General features: G+C 44.9%; 1 protein-coding gene across 1 annotated transcript; it reads left to right on the top strand.

Moving 5' to 3' along the window:
* The first annotated feature begins 3,350 nt into the window (after positions 1 to 3,350).
* Positions 3,351 to 11,092, top strand: NLRP10 (NLR family pyrin domain containing 10). The gene is made up of 3 exons (XM_037133836.2): positions 3,351 to 3,399; positions 7,117 to 7,435; positions 9,128 to 11,092. The coding sequence occupies exons 2-3, from the start codon at positions 7,156 to 7,158 to the stop codon at positions 10,801 to 10,803; spliced, it is 1,956 nt and encodes a 651-aa protein (XP_036989731.2). The 5' UTR covers positions 3,351 to 3,399; positions 7,117 to 7,155; the 3' UTR covers positions 10,804 to 11,092.
* Positions 11,093 to 17,262: the final 6,170 nt, after the last annotated feature.

Raw genomic sequence — 17,262 nt, 5'->3', positions numbered from 1 at the left:
ATGTCCCTGAAATATTTACATTCTAGACGGTAGTGAAAAATAAATAGTACCTTATATAGCATGTTAGAAGATGATAAGTACTAAGAGAAAGTAAAAATGTGGCAGAAAGTAAGGAGGAATCAGGAGTTGTGAAGAGTTAGGGTAGTCACAATGAGAATATGAGGCTTGAGTGGACTTGAAAAAGTCATGGGAAGTGGCCATGGGGGTGGGGGGAGGAAGAGCCTCCGCATAGAGGGGGCAGCTAGTACAAAGGCCTTAAGGTCAGGAAGTAGAGCAGGTCTGGTGTGTTTGAGGAGGCTATTTGATGGCTGGAGTGTTAAGATGAAGCAGGAGAGTAGCAGGAGATGGGTCTCTAAATAGGGGTTGGGGGCGCAGATCATTAAGGACTCCCAGGAAGGGAGGCCATAGGAAGAACTTGGCCTTCTAGTCTGAGTGAGATAGGGAACCATTGTGAAGTTTTGAGCAGTGCAGTGCCATGATCTGTCTTAGTTTTAAAAGGATCACACTGGTTGCTACGAGAAGAATATAATGGGGGGCGGAAGTTACTGGGGGAGAGAGGAGCAGAGATACTAGTAGGAGATATGAAGTACTCTAAGCGAGAAATGATAGTGGTTGGCACCAAACCAGTAGCAGTACAAGTAGTGAGAAGTAGCAGATGTTGGTGGAGACAAGAGGATTTTCTGAGAAACTGTATGTAAGGTGTGAAAGAGAAGATGACTGCAATTTTCTTGAGTTAAATAGTGAAGAAATTGTCTAACGAGATAGTGAAAACTACAAGTGGAGCAGGTTTTTGGGAAAAGATCATTTTTGGATGTGTCATCATGGAAATGTTCATTAGATATTGCAGCAGAATTGTAGAGTGGTCAGGTGGAGATTCTAGCCTGCCCTTTGGGAGAGGATTAAACCAGTAATGCTCGGTAAAGTGCTTGGCATATGCCTGATATCCAGTAGTTATTAAGTGGTACCATTACTATGCAATGAAAGGAGGTCTGATCCCAACTCACTGTTTAACTTTGGACAATCTATAATTTTTCTCTGAGCCTCGCTTTCCTTGTTGGTATATTGGGAGGGATAACATCTGTTTGTCAGGAAACTATCATCTCCCTTAATTAGGTCAAATCCCAGCATCCAGCTGTCAAGTTGGGTGTGTGAGTTTGGGTTTCTTAGCCCTGACTCTTATGCCCAAGAATGGCTTTTCCCTTGGAGATGCTTTCTATAAGTAGAATTCACATAATCCTGCTCCCCTGTCAGTGCCCCTGGCAGGCATACATTATTTTTTAATCCCCCCTAATACAGGTGAACAGCCTATCAGAGAATGATTGAAAAGTGACTCTTGGATTTGATATCCTGGATCTGCAGCAGCCCTAGTAGAGCACCATCAGTGGAACTGAGCTGTGGGGGTAGGGGGTGGTATGCACAAGGAAACCAGAATTCAGGTGTGAAAGAGTGGTCAGTTTGAAACAATGGCAGTGGGTGCCACTCTCTCTCGATAAAGTTGCTGGGAAAGAAAAGAGACATTTGAAGCAGTACCTGGGGGAACAGCAGGACTGAGAGGGGGACAATGTAGGCTGGAAGGGCTTTACATATATTTTTAAACTAAGGGTCAGGGTCTAGAGGAGAGAGAATGATTGAATATGCAAGTGTGTGGGCGCCACTAGCCCCCCATGGCAAAGCCAGGGGGCCAGGACCAGCCGGCATAGCCACTGCTCGTGGAGACGCGCCGCAAGCCCCCCTTGGCAAAGCCGCTGCCCGTGGCCGCAGTTCCTCTCCACCTTGCTTGGCTCCCTGCCTAGAACCCGCTGTGGGTAGACAATAGGTTTCCCAAGAACTTATTAGCATAAGCTAGACAGCCTGTTTCCCTGTAGAAGGGTAGGTCATGCACCGGTACTTGAAAAACAGGGAAGTTTTGATAGCACCCTGTGTTCCCCTGTTGTTCCGTGGAGTAGCTTTGCAGAAAGGACAAAGAAACTGGCTTGGGTGCGGCCCCCTCCTGCTTATTCCCCATAATTGTAATAAAAGCCTTGAATAAACGGAGTTCGGGGCTCAGCGGGATGCTGAGACCTCTCCAACCTGACTCCCTGTGTCCTTGACTCATTTCCACCTCCTCCCCTCTCCTGGCGAGGCTGGTCCGCGGCACAAGTGTGAGTTAGGGGAGCCATGTAATGAAACAAGGCAGGAAGGGGAATGCAAATGGAGAAGCCTGGATGAGGGGGATGGTCTTGGGCAGGGTGAGGGACATGCTGGAGAGATTGCCCTGAGCTATGACCTCCGTTATGGGTACCTGAGGGGAGCCTGCCTTAGCCTGGGTTGGTGCCCTGAAGTCATTCCATGGTGAGAACTAGAGGGGAAAGAACCACCCTTGGAGAAGAGAAGTTGCTGCCCCAGCTGACCAGGTACAATCTTGGGACCTCCTACTCATATGTGGATATGAGTTGGGTGTGGACACTTCATTGTCAAAAACTTTGCCTTTATATGGATGGCCTAGGATTTTTCTTTTTGGTAGGAAAGAATAAAGGGACAGATGAAGAATCAGAGACACTCTGGAGAGGGAAGGAAAGTTGTAGGAGCTCCTGTCAAATGATGTTTTCCTCAGGAAAGTAGAGGCAAGGCAGTCTGGTCTGCTGAGAACGGCAGTGCAAGGGTGGGGTTCAGCCTTGGGTCAATGGACAGTGTTTGGAAGAAGGGCAGAGAGTGAGCCATCAAAGGCACACTCAGTGGTCAATTATGGGAGGACCCAGTGGAGCCTGGAGACCTCGAGGATCTGGTCAGCTTTTGTATTTTTCCTCAGCCACAGAGTTCAGGGGCAGGTGGAGAGAGATCTTTGTCATTGTCTTCCTAGGGATCCTGATGGCCCAGGACAAGGAAGTGCGTACATCCAGGATGCTGGCTTTTCAATGGCTGCCTGGGGGATCTAGGTAGGCTGAATCCTATTTATAGAATGAGTATATAAATGTGTGTATGTGCGTGCACACATGCTTGCCCACACATGCTTGCCCATGTGAGAGAGTGGGGAGGGAGGGAGAGATAAAGGGATGAGGAAGAGGGGAGAGAGAGAGAAAGCTCCAGTGTGAGCCAGAGTGTGGTACCTATCAGCTAGCTTCATTGGTTTCTCTCGCTGACTTGGTTTTGTCTGCTCTTTTCTCTCTTTGTATCTCTTCTGACTGTTTCCACCCTTGATCTCTGAGTCTTTTGTCTGCATTCCTTCCATTGTTGGGACTCAGTTGTACCAGTTGTCAGTTCTGCCCATAGCCAGGACAGGGTTAACAGGGAGGCAGATCTCATTTCATTTCCTGCCTCCACCCTCTAATTAAAATTGGTTCTTTGGCATCTCAATTCTACTTCCTTCAGGAGTGATTCTCAGTTCTTGGCTCAGTGATCTCCAGACCTGGAGCCTTTACAGTAAGTGGCCTCCCTCCTCTCTTCTGTCACACATGGGAGCTACGAGGCTGTGCCTCACTCTATTTTCCCACCTAGGTCTCTTGGGCTTGGCTCTTTGCTGCCACATTTCTGTCTCTAGCCTCAGCTTGGATAAGGCTCTGGGAGAGACTAATTCCTGTCCCTGCCTGTTCTCCTGGACTCCAGAAGACCTCCCAGAGCAATGGGCAGGGGATGCTTGTAAAGGGAGGAAAGGTGCATGGGAGAGGCTTTCCCCACTCCTCACCTAGCCTCTCACCTTAGAGGATGCTCTTACTCATCTTTCATGGAGAATACAGGGGCCACCAGACACGACTACCCTCATTTTCTGACAATAAACCCCACAGACCTGCCTAGTTCTACCAAACAGCCTCTCTCACTCTCCTTAGGCCTGGATGTTCTCTCTTTCCTCCTGCCAAAGGCTTTGAATCCTATCCCAATCCACATTCTCCATTCTCTCCTCTGGCACTTCTCTCTCTCTCCTGCCAGCATTTCTAACCTGACTCCTCTGTTGGATGTTTTTGTTAGCATTTGCCACCTTCTCTCACGTTAAAACAAATGAAACCCTGTTCACTCTGATTACTTCGGAAACCCTCTGACTCCTTTTGTGCCAAAGCTTCTTGAAAGATTTGTCTGTGTGTGTTTTTCTTTTTTGCATCTACACATCTTCACTTTTTTATCCCATCCTTTTGTTGTTAATTTTTAGTTTATCAGAGTGTCACATACTCATAATTTAAAAAGACAGTTAGAATTAAACAGGTTATGCTCCAAATAAAGTAGATCTCTGGTCCACCCCTCCTGCCACTATGCCAGTCTTTCTTCTGGGGGCAACTACTTTAGATTTTAAAAGGTTTCTCCTTACATCTCTGCCTTTCTAATGCATGTATACCATTACCTTCTGATTCATCAATTTTAGTCATTATCTATTGACTTCCAGGGTGATCCACCATTATCCTTTCAGTATAGTTATACATTTTAGTTAAAACAAAAGTCAGTGGTTACATTATTATTTCTATGCAAATATTATTTACACCTGAGTGTTGTAACTTACTATTATGTAAATTCCTTCTATTTTTCCTTTGTTATTTTTTTTCTAGAGCTAGTAATTTCCTCATTTTACTTCCTTGTCTAGCGTTCTTGGTATTTATTGTTAGTTTTTCCCGTACCTTCTAATAGCATCTCAGTAGGATTTTTTTGAAGGTCAGTGACACCAGTAAATCTGTCAATTCCTTCCTCCATGGCGAGGATCTTTCTGAGAACCCCGTTCTACTCTGTCGGGACTCCCTGGGCCACAGGCTCTCCAGGCCTTCTGACTGGCTGCCTTCTAGGACTTTGTTTTGCTCCTCCTTTGGGTTCCTGTTTCATGAAGCTCCTGTCTTCCTCCTTTTACGTTTTGGTGGATGTGAGCACACCCTCCGGTGGTTTCAACAACTTAAAGAAAGGGTGTTGTGGCCAAGGATGTGTAGGTGACAGTGCCCTAATTCCTTTGTTTCTCAAGTCAGACTGCCCAGCCTGGCCTGGAGTCAAGTTGTTGAGGAGGGCTGGGGTTCCAGAGAGGGAGATGGAGGGTCTGCTGGGCTCCTTTTCTGTTGGTGACAGAAGAATTCAGTCCTTTGGCTCCTCCCTTGTTTCTCAACTTTAATATGTGGAGGAATGAGGTCAGATTCTCCTCTGGTGAGTAGTGTTCATCCAATGACAGTCAGATGGCGTGTGTGGGTGTTTATGCTTCTTCATCTGGTCTAGCTCAGTGTGTACTAGGGCCTGGTGGGTTTTATACTTGATGTAAGGGTAGATGTCTAGATAAGGGTAGATGTCCAGCCTTTTAATAGCAGCCTCACCTAGCAAAAGTGAACTCATGGGTTTGGACTAGTGAACCAGGCCTGGCTTGGGAAGCTGTCTAATCAGAAAAGGGATCTGTTTCGGTTCATTCCCCAAGACCTTGCTTGTTGGGCTTCTGCAACAGGAAGCTCATTATCACTGGCTCACCTCTAGCTCTCCCAGCCTACACCCACTGAACAGCCTAGAGGGCACATCTAGGCTGGCTCTAGTGGTATTTTTCCTCTTTCTAATAGATTTTTTGAGAAAGAGAGAGAAAGAAACATTGATTTGTTGTTCCAATAATTTATGCAGTTACTGATTCGTTCTTGTATGCACCCTGACCAGGGATCAAGCCTTGGTGTATTGGGTCTCTGTTCTAACCACTTGAGCCACCAGCCAGAGCTAGTGCTGTCTTCTCTTGTTCTTTCCTGAATTAGCTCTGCTAACAACAGAGATTTGCAGGGGAGCCTGAGGCTTAATTGTAAATTGCTCCAGCATCTGCCAGCCTGCGTTTCCACATTGCCTTATGACTTGCAGCCAAAGTCCCTGCATCCTAACGTATTGCTAAAATTTTCTCTTCTTTTGCTATATAGTCAAGATGCTGATATTTGAATCTCAACACCTTTCCTCATTCCCAAATACCTTGTGCTTACTCTCAGACATTTTACTACCAAGATGGAGTCCCCACTGGTGTTAGATCATAGGTGTAATCCTAAACTCTGAAATCTTCCTATCAGCTGTTGGTTTTCTTTCTCTGGAGACTGCCATCCTGCCAGAATTGTAGTTCTCTATGTCAGACATGCCTCAAGACCCTGCTCTTCTGTCTCTGCTGCTTTTGTCTCCACATATCTCTCCAGTTCTGGGCCGCATGGAGCCTAACTACCTGGCTTCTGTGCCATCTACTTCGTCTCCCTGTTTTCATCTCTTTCTGTCTCTGTGTTTATCCAGGTCATAGACCAGTATTTAAATCTCGCTTCTATGCCTCCTTGTCTAGCTCTGGAAAATTCTGAAAATCTTTTTTTTCTCTGACTGTCAATTTCTCGTCTGGAGTCACCCCAAGACCAGTTTCTGTGATGGGCAAAGGGCATAATATACACTAATTGCCCAGCACAAAGTGAGCCCTCAAAGCTGCCATTTCTTTCTTTCTATTTACTTAATTTATTTTTTAAAAAAGATCTCATTTATTTTTAGAGAGAGGGGAAAGGAGGGAGAGAAACATCAATGTGAGAAAGAAATTGGTCGGTTGCCTCTTGCATGTGCCCCCAACCGGGTACCTGGACTATGTCTTGACCAGGAATCGAACTGGTGACCTTTTTGTTTGTGCAATGATGCCCAACCTTCTGAGCTACACCATCCAGGGTTGCTGCCATTTCTTTGGTCACGTTTTGAACTTGTCTCCTTATCTGAATGAGAAGACTTCCAGCTTTGAAATCCTGTGTGTTACTGAGTCCATGAGGCTGATATGTGAGGCCAATGGGCTTATGAGTATAGATTTTTTTTACCTTCTTGCCTGAAGTCCCAGCCAAGAAAAACATAATTGTTTTCTTAACCCAAACTGTTTAAGGAGGCATACAGGGCCTGCTAAACAATATGTGTGAGAGGGAGGGAGGAGGGGTGGAGAAAGATAGATAGAGAGAGAGAGATCAACACACCCACATACCTTACTTCTATTTACCACGGAGACAATAATGAAAAAGCAGTCAAGGAATTTTCCTGGTCATTCCCTGACTTTCTTGGAACTTGGCATGTATCTCTCTCCCTAACTTGTGCTTATTAGCTTGCCAAGCACCCAGAAAGCAGGGCAGACTGAGGCGCCTCAGGCCATTCTTCTCTCAGCAGGTGTCTCTCTTCTCTCCTCACCTCTCACCCCACCCCCTTCTCCAGATCACACAGGTCTGAACTTGACACTTCACACGGAATACCATGGCCCTGTCCAGGAACCCACGGGAGGCATTGCTTTGGGCCTTGAGTGATCTTAATGAACATGACTTCAAGATATTAAAGTTCCACTTACGGGATAGAACCCTGCTTGCGGGCCAAGGGCTGGCCCGGGGGGAGCTAGAGGGCCTGAGTCGGGTGGATCTGGCTTCTCGGCTGATTTCGATGTACGGCGCACAGGAGGCTGTGAAAGTGGTGCTCAAGGTCTTGGAGGTCATGAACCTATTAGAACTTGTAGACCAGCTCAGCCACATTTGCCTAAATGGTGAGTATAGCAGGGGACAAGGGGAGGCCAGGGTGGCATTGGGACTCTTCTGCCCCCATGACATTTCCAAAAACTTTTCAGTGCCTGAGGGTCCTAGTGGTCCTACTAGTCTCAGCTGAAGACTCTGACAACTGTGGGGTGAAGGGCCTGAGCCAAGGGTGGTGATTTATTTACAGAAGGATTAGGGTATTTTTGGCCACTATGCCCTACTTCCTATCTCCAGTGGTAGTTCCAGAGAAGGGAAGACTATGGAGAATGGGGCTTAAAGATTGGGGGCATGTTGGTGAAGGGTTCCCACTAACCAGAGGAATGGGCCCCAGACCTCTCCCTCGCTGCTCTCCTGGCAGGCAGTTCAGGCTGACTCTCCGAGAGGACAGCCTGCTCCTGTGCCCAGCTCTCTCAAGGAACTGGTGGACTGATGGTGCCCCAGAGAGTGGGGTGGGCCTGAAGCCCCATCCTTTTCCTTCTGGTGGGGTGCTGAGGAGAGAGTGTCTGCTGGTGCCCATGCTCCCTCTGTGGGCTCCTTTCATGCCCGAGAGCTCCTCTGATGCCCATCTGAGGTGCAACAGACTCAGAGTCATGGCTCCTGCTCAGGGGCTGGTTTGTAGCGCCATCTGGCCTGACCTTTACCTAGAACAGGCTCCTATGGCTTCCCCATCCCGCAGCTTCCCTTCCCTCTCTGCTCTCACCATTTCAAATGAGGACATTTCACATGCACACTCATTCATGCACACGAAGCCTTTTGCATATACACATATTCTTACTAACATATACTGGCTGATGCACACTGACATGCCTTCTCTACAGAAAAATATATGAGCTTCTGTAAGCATACTCCCACGAGCATGTGTGGAGACAAGTATTCGCCCCCTTCCCACAGATATTCACACACTAAACACACCTTGCACACTTACATGGATGTGCACATGAACATCATACATGCAAATACACATGTGCATGCACACGCATTTGTATATATGTACAGTGCTCCCTCCCATGAAGCTGTAAGTATTGGGTTGGCCAAAAAGTTCATTTCATTTTTTCCATCAAAAGGCCCTAGTAGCTCTTAGTTGTCTTTCACTTCTTTTGAAACATTTTTAAGGCTGTATTGTGATAGCTGTCATATCAGTGTGCATTAAAAACTAATCACAATTGGTGAATTTTTGTGTACCTATTTTTATATTGAAGGTGGAAGAAAATAAGCAACATTTTTAGCATAGTATGCTTCATTACTTCAAGAAAGATAAAAAGGCAACTGAAATGCAAAAAAAGATTTGTGCAGTGTGTGTAGAAGGTGCTGTGACTGACCGAAAGTGTCAAATATGGTTTGCAATGTTTCGTGCTGGAGATTTCTTGCTTGACCATGCCCCATGGTCAGGTAGACCCGTTGAAGTTGATAGTGATCAAATCGAGGCATTACTTGAGACCAATCAATGTTCACCATGCGGGAGATAGCTGACATACTCACAATATCCAAATCAATAAAGGTATTGGTGAAAATGAAAAGTGTGTCTTTTCTTTTATGGAAAAAAAACACAGAAACGTTTTTGGCCAACCCAATAAAACCTTCAGGAGGTACAAGTTAGACGGCATAGAATATGAGACTAAAGAGCAGAGTCCAGAATCTGAGTGGTCATTTTCTCTTTTCTGTATTCCCATCTCACCACCTAATACCCCATGTGTCTGGCTCAGATTACAGAGACATATACCGAGAGTATGTGCGCTGCCTGGAGGAGAGGCAAGAAGAGGGCATCAGCCGCAGCTACAACCAGCTGCTCCTGGTGGCCAAGCCCAGCTCAGAGAGTGTCCCTGAGGAGCAGGAGCTGGACTCTGTCACACTGGAGGCTCTATTTGATTCAGGAAAAGAGCCCAACCAATGCCCACCCACAGTGGTGCTACAAGGGTCGGCTGGCACTGGAAAGACAACACTGGCAAAAAAAATGGTGCTGGATTGGGCCACTGGCAGCTTGTACCCAGGCCAGTTTGATTATGTCTTTTACGTGAGCTGCAGAGAAGTGGTCCTGCTGCCAGAGGGCACACTAGACCAGCTCCTCATCTGGTGTTGTGGGGACAATAAAGCACCTGTCACAGAGATTTGGAGGCAGCCAGAGAGGCTCCTGTTCATCCTGGATGGCTACGATGAGCTACAGAGGCCTTTTGTGGTGAGGCTGAGAAGGCCAGGGCCCAGTCGCACAGAGGATGTGCTCCACCGTCTAATTAGGAGAGAGGTCCTTCCCACATCCTCCCTTCTCATCACCACTCGGCCTCTGGCTTTGCGGAACCTGCAGTCCTTGCTGAAAAAACCACGTCATGTCCACGTCCTGGGCTTCTCTGAAGATGAGAAGAAGAAGTACCTCCACTCCTATTTCACAGATGAGGAGCAAGCCAAAAAGGCCACTGACTTTGTATGTAGAAATGACGTTCTCTACAAAGCATGTCAGGTTCCAGGCCTTTGCTGGGTGGTCTGCTCCTGGCTGGAGGGGCAGATGGAAAGAGGTGGAGAGTTCCCAGAGATTCCTAGTAATGACACTGACATCTTCATGGCCTATGTCTCCACCTTCCTGCCACCTACTGACAATGAGGGCTGCCCCGAGCCTACCCGACACAAGGTCCTGAGGGGTCTGTGCTCCTTAGCAGCTCAGGGGATCCAGCAGCAGAGGTTCCTGTTTGAAGAGGCTGACCTCAGGAAGCACAATTTGGATGGGCCCAGCCTTGCTGCTTTCCTGACCAGCCACGATTACCAAGAGGGACTTGACATCAAGAAGTTCTACAGCTTCCGCCACATAAGCTTCCAGGAATTTTTTCATGCTATGTCCTACCTGGTGAAACAGGACCAGAGCCAGCTGGGGAAAGAGGCCTTCAGGGAAGTGACTAGGCTGATGGATGACAAGGTGCAGGCAGGGAATGAGGAGATGACCCTCAGTATGCAGTTCTTACTGGACATGTCGAAAAAAGAGAGCTCCTCAAACTTTGAGCTAACGTTCTGCTTCAAAATCTCCCCTTCAATACAGCAGGATCTGAAGAACTTCAAAGAACAAATGAACTCTATGAAGCACAGCAGGACCTGGGATTTGGAATTCAACCTGTATGAGTCGACAAGGAATCTGGTAAAGAGTGTTCAGATGAGTGATGTTGCATTTAAGATGAAACATTCGAAAAAAGAGAAATCTGACAGCACGAAAACAGTATCCGTGAAAACACGATTGAGTAAAGCAAAGAAAGAGGAGCAAAAATGTCCAGTTGTAGACAAAGATAATAATATAACAGGGACACAGAAGAAGGCTTCTAGTGGAAAAGGCACAGAGAGGGAAGGGGAACTAGAGACAAGGGGGTCAGGAGGACAGGAAGCAGAGAAATGGAGACACTAGAGCTGAAGGGGATGGTGGGATAGAGAGACAAGAGAGTGGGGGAGAGAGTAGAAAGGAGTGGAGAGATGTGAGATTAGACCAATGCGCACAGGAGTGGAAGGACAGAGGAGCAAATAGAAAGGACAAGTAGAAAAAGATGAGACTTGGAAGACAGGACTTGGGGATTTAAAGCCATGTAGAATGGGTCCCAGGAACAATCACCGGTGTCAACAATGACTCAAGTTCAGTTATTTAGCACTCTCCTCCCCCTACCTAGGCTGTTTGTAACTTCCCAAAGTGCAGTGTCTGACATTTGGGTCTTTCTTATAAAATAAACTCCTTAATATAATACCATGTGGATTGTGCTCATTGTGTAAGATTAGATAATGTGAAACATATTGGTGTCAACATTTAAAGGAAATATTGTACTGTGATATAATGGAGAGAAAGAGAAATCAGGTTGTACTCTGACCAAGGATGGAACCAGCAACCTTTTGGTGCATGGGATGACATTCTAATCCACTAAGCCACCTGGCTAGGGCAGACTTTGGTCTTTGAGGCTGTACTGTGACTTGACTTACCTCTGTGCTAATAACATGCCACTGTGGTCTCCAGCTGTATGATTAGTGGAGTTTTCTTTTTGGAAAGACCAGTGATTTCCAAGCCCTAACTCATAATGTCTTTCTCCTTTGATTCCCTCTGCATAAAAAAGAAGGAGGAAAGGCATTACAGACGTAGGTGTGTGGTTAGTTCCCAACTCCCTTATCACAGATGAGGAAATTTAAGTCAGGAGCCCCATTCATTTCCAGGGTTTGCAGAGGCTCTAGAAGACTGCAAGTACCCCGAATGCACCCCATCCCAGCTGCTGCTGCTGGCTCCAGTGGGACTGAGAGTGCTGTTGCTGCCTGGGACTCCAGTGCCCCACGGAAAGTTACAGGCACGTGTCTTGGCTTCTCACACATTTTTATTGCTGTCATGACTCCTTGTCAGGTGATTCCATGTATACCAATCTACAGATAGCAATCCACTGGATGCTGCCAGACATCTGAATCCAAGGGAACTCCACCCTGAGTGGTCAACTTGGCATGCCACAACACCAGTGATTAACTCTTCTCTTCACAGGGAGTTTGGTAGCCCTACATTTCATAATTTTATGCATAGCATGTCAAACACAGATTGCTTGCCAGTAACATAGAATATGTGTTATAAGAAACAGTATGTGTGTGCATGTACTTATTTGAAGAGCAATTTGTACTGTATCACTCAGCTAGGCTGTGTTAACCCCCCAACAAGCTTGGATCCTCTCAGCAGGCCAACTCCTGAGTGTCATAGTGAATCTGGGAACAGTGAAACAATGAAGGTGCCCAGCCACGTTGCTGGATGTTCATGTGGCCAAGGAGATCTGTTTCAAAAAATAAACATGGTTCTAACATCTAGTTGAGGTTAAGACATATTTCACTTAGGATTCACATTCAGTTCAAACTAGCTTTAGCAAAACTTAAATGATTTACTGTATTCAATTCAATTAAAAAAAACTGATTTCCAGTTTTAGGTATTTCATGCTCATTCTAACAACACCATCAAGGCTTTCACTCTTTCTCCTCTTGGTCCTTTTTATAGCTGCTTTTGGCTCTTATTTTAGAAAGTAACCTTTCTGTGTCAGAGAAGGAGGGCTTACGAACTTCAATTTAAACCATCCTTACAGTTGGTAATCCCAAAGGGAGGGATTAATCTTTACTAATAGCTGCAGCAGGGAAGTTGGGAGAAGGTTCTGACCTGACCCTGGGTACATGCCATGCCTTGAACACTCCCTGCGGCCTGGAAGATGAACTTCTCTGGCTGGATAGACTTGACTTTCAAGGCCTAGGTCATATAGCCATACTTCTCAAGTCATTTTGCCATGTACCTAGGGCTGAGTAAGAAAGCATCAACACCTCCAGAAATGCACAGAATGGGAGAGTGGCTCCCCAAATGATAGCATTTTGAACAGAAAAAAAATAGCATGCCACACAGATACAGTGTGTCTGATGGATTGGAGTTCCCTGAGGGTCTGGGCAAAAGGGAGACACGATGAGCCCCCTGTGTGTAGCAGTCTGGAAGTCTGGAACTCTGGACCCAACCAGGCTACAAGGCCCTGATGGTCAGAGGGTGTAGTGATTCCAGGAACAGAAAGAGTCTGGGCTCACCTGTTCCTTACTTAGCCTTCCTCTGAGGAGTGGGAGGTATGAACCATGGGAAAGAGAAGTCTGTGGCCAAAAGGAAGGAGCTCCATCCTTAGGGAAGAGCTTTGGGAACTCTTTAAAGAGTGGGGTTTCAGAGTGGTAGGTGGAGGAGGGTGTCAGGCAAGATACAAGAGACCAGTTAAATTTGAATTTCAGGTAATATTTCAACACAGGATACTTATAATAAAATTACTTGTTGTTTATCTGAAATTTACATTTAACTGGGAGTCCTGTGTTTTTATTTGCTCAATCTGGCAACCCCAAGTGGAGGAGGCTAGTGTTGGAGTGGGCTGCAGCCTTGAGCACATGAGGAAGACATCAGCCGCTGCAGCTCCAGTTAGTTCTGAAATCCTGCCTGACTCTCCTCCCTTTCCCTGGGACTTTTAAAGAAAAATGGCCTTTTCTGGAACTCACAGACTGGTGGGGCTCCTGCAACAGGTTAAAATTGTGAGTATACTTGGTAATATTTGGGGAAGGGTTCCCAGGACAAGAGTGAACTTACATAAGTAAATCTGTGGCAACTTTGAGCTTGGGTCTGTGTGCTACTTGTGACAATTGCCTGTACTGTCCAGTGAAATCTGGAACACAATTACCAGGTAAGGAGTGGATGGCAGAAAGTGCAACAAGTTGGAAGAGTGTGAGGTAGCTTGACACTTACAGAGAACAGTCATTTGATTCTACCTGTTTCCTGCTTTTGGTGTGTCTTTTTTATATCAGTATGTGGACAGATGTGGATAAAAATAAGATTAAGCTTGCTACACTCAGGGTACAGGCAGAAACTTGTTATATTTTTATCCCTTCCCCAAAAGCACATGTACCACCGTAGGCCCTCCCTTTCTAATTAAAGTATGGGGATTCTTTTTTTCATGGTTTCCACCCAGAGGCAAGGATTTTTGTGTACCTCTGTGAAATGAAATTTGTCTAGTTCCTGTCATTCCTAAGGGGTCATTTTATAGTCATTTTTGAATCCTGCAAACCTCATTCTTAGGATTATTTCTGACCTCTTTGCCCAAGCAAGAATCTATTCCCCTACTCATTTTTGGAAATGGGCCTCTTTCTATAAAGCAACTGGAATGTTTTCTTTACATTAAAATTTTCTTATGCAATTAGCAGAAGATATCTGGGAAATGGCTAGAAATTCGGAGAGAGAATGTTGGTTAGTTCCAACAGTTTTTTGTGTGAGTCTTTAGGATTTTCTATAGATAAGATCATATGACCTGTAAATAGTGACAATTTTACTTGTTATTTTTTGATCTGGATGTCTTTTATTTCTTTTTCTTGCTTGATTGCTCTGGCTAGGACTTCCACTACTATGTTGAATAAGAGTGTTGAGAGTGGGCATCCTTGTATTATTCCTGATCTTAGAGAAAGCACTTTCAATCTTTTACCATTAAGTGTGATGTCAGTTGTGGGTTTGTTGTATACAGTCTTTATTATATGGAGGTATGTCCCTTCTGCACCAAATTTGTTGAGGGCTGCTGCCCTCATCTTGGCCACTGGTGGGGCATCAACATGAACACCTCTCAGACTCTAGTACTGTCAGGCACTGCACCAAGAATTTTATGCATCTATTTTTTTTTGTCATGGTTGGCATTGACAGTGCTCTTTCTCAGACAATCCAGAATTTCTACTTCTATTTTTGGAACATTGGCAGAAATGCAATCCACTCCTCATCATAGAAAAGGATAGTTACTGATTTCACTGCCTGCTGATGGGACTTAACTTCTTGCTTTCCTTCTTATTTCCAGATCCCAGTGAGTGTCCTACCATGCCAGAAGGTGACTAAGGCATTCATTGGTACAGGGCTCTTAGCAATGTCTTTAAGGTCAGACTCTCAGCCTGTTCAGTGAAGGGAGAGTCAACCAGGAATATCCAGTCATTAGTAGAGTGTGTGACTATTCATCCCTTGGATTCTTTTATACCCTTTTACCCATGACTGCTAGACTTGAGAACCAGCCCCAAAGTGTGCAAAGTCCTTGAAATGATTCATTTATGGACTTCCCTTGGCCTAATTTCTATTTATTCTCTACCCTCTCTTTTGCCAAGATTTGAAATCCTCTGCTGTTCACCCACCACATCCATGTCCTCCAGGACTTATCAATGCACCCTGAAGTACCTTTTGTTTTTTGTTCTTTCTTTCCACTCTCTCTACCTATCCTTCCAGTTTGTCTTGCCAAAACAACAAATGAAATCTGGTTGGGTCTCAGCTTTCATCTGCCTCTTTTTAGTCATACAATAATTTAATGGAGACAGTGTAATTTCTCATACATGTAGGGGCACTGGAGTGTTGACTTGCCATCATTCATTGGCATCGTTCTCCTGCCAGCAGTACTTTCATTTCTCTTGGGGAATTTTCTTCATTAAACCCTTTTAGGTATACATAGCTGGGATTGATACTAACCCAAGTTATGGGGTAGAAACCATGAAAAGTACATAGTGAGCAGCATTTCCCAGCTTTGTCACAGCCACAGTGACCGGTGTATGCTTTCACAGGTGATCTCACAACAGTGAACAATATGGCAGGAGTCCTTGGATTGGTTTTTGTGAGTGAGAATCTTGTTTACTGCAGGATAACTAGTGTGTTCCCCATAACACACAGATTAGAGAGGATGTATCCCTAAGTGTTTCTGGCAACCCTAGTGCCTGCCTCTAGGAAGCAGGAGCTTCCTGGAGAATGGCACCTATTCTGGGAAAGCAGAGATGAGAAACAGAGAAAGAAAACCCATCCAGGTCCTGGTTACATCATCTGGGTTCCACATAAAGCCATGCCTGAACATTCAGTCATCCCTGAACTCTGCTGGGACTGAGCTGGTGGTCTCACTGATTGTTCAAGTCAGTATAGACTGAACTCTGAGTCCTCTGATTCTTATACATACCCTGTGAGATTAATAACATTATCTTTATTTCAGCAGGAAGATAAAAGAGCCAAAGAAGTTACATATTTGCCTGAAGTCATATAACTAGTTCAGATGTTTTGACTTCTAAATAAAAAGTTCCAACTATAAAATCTTCTGAATGATACCCCTTCCCCGCAGTTTTCAGTGTTTCTACATTTCTACTAGAAGACATAGAACATTTTGGTAATGCCATTCAGGCTTTCCACAAAGTAACTTCAGTCTACTTGCCTCAATGTGTTTCCTATCATTATAAAAACTGTCTACTCCATGCAATCAGATCTTCTGTCTAGATCACCCTGTCTCTGCTCACACCCTCACCCATTTCTCCTCCCTTCACTCTGCTTATTTACTAACTTTCACTAAGCCTCTGCTTTGATTTCTAACAAGGCAGGAGAGGCCATGGTGGAATTGAGTCTCTTGAGTGAAGAGCTGTTGATTCCCCATGGAAACCTGAACAGTGTTGCTGTAAGTGTGTGCATTGAGCTTTTTATATCCATATGGGAGAGTCTACATAAACTGAGTGTAAGTTATCTGGAGAAGGATTCTCCCAGGGCAACAACTTAATGCCATATATGTCATGAAATCAGTTCGTTAAATCTCTGAGTTGTATTTATGGGAGAGTTTTTATTTCTTTAACTAAAGAGGTGAAACCTTATTAAATGGGATGAAAATGAGAGGCAGTTCATAGGTCAGGTTCTGCTTATGTAAATGTCACTGGGTTTACCATTTATCACTCACATGACAATTGGACATGCTTGTCAAGTGATATCTCAGTGTTAAGGTAAGGCTGTCAACTACTCTGCCTTTCATATCCATATATCCAATCATCTGGTTAATGATTAGAGCTGTAAGTGGTTTTGCTTTCATAAATAATGAATTCTTAGAGGTTTATAGTTGGGGTGGGAGGTGTTAAGAAATAAGGCTGGTCATGCAGAAAGATGAGACTGAGAAGAGGGAGTGATCTGACCCAAGTCATGGAAAGTAAATACTGGAGCCAGAAGCTACATGTTAGGTATTTCATGCTGAAGGGAAAAGATGGAGGGTTGAGGTCCAGTTGCTGTTGTTGTTCTTAACTACTCACAAAGGCAGCCATTTAGATCGATTCCTTAACTTTGTCAGCCCCCTGAAGCCTGTCTGTGTTGCATAGGATACCCTAAATTATTTTTTATAACTTGATTTTTATACACTTGAACTCAATAAATACTTTTCTGTCTTAGAAATGGTACTTGAATTTTTCCTGCAGAGTCTACTTTTAGAAGACTTTTTAATGTCCAATTTATAATTATTAAAATTAATACAGACATTTGATATTTTAAACATGTATTTCTTTGATCACTTTCTATTGTTATTCTATTAGATTT

This window comes from Artibeus jamaicensis, unplaced genomic scaffold (assembly GCF_021234435.1).
Source record: "Artibeus jamaicensis isolate MK-2021 breed Jamaican fruit bat unplaced genomic scaffold, CSHL_Jam_final contig_797, whole genome shotgun sequence".
NCBI lineage: Eukaryota > Metazoa > Chordata > Mammalia > Chiroptera > Phyllostomidae > Artibeus > Artibeus jamaicensis.
Note: the sequence above shows the minus strand (reverse complement) of the source record. Positions and strands in the feature narration are given on the sequence as shown.

Coding starts and splice junctions, on each gene's coding strand:
- NLRP10 (XM_037133836.2), top strand. CDS start 7,156: ATGGCCCTGTCCAGGAACCCACGGGAGGCATTGCTTTGGGCCTTGAGT. Junction 7,436..9,127: donor CAGCCACATTTGCCTAAATG/GTGAGTATAGCA, acceptor TGTCTGGCTCAG/ATTACAGAGACATATACCGA.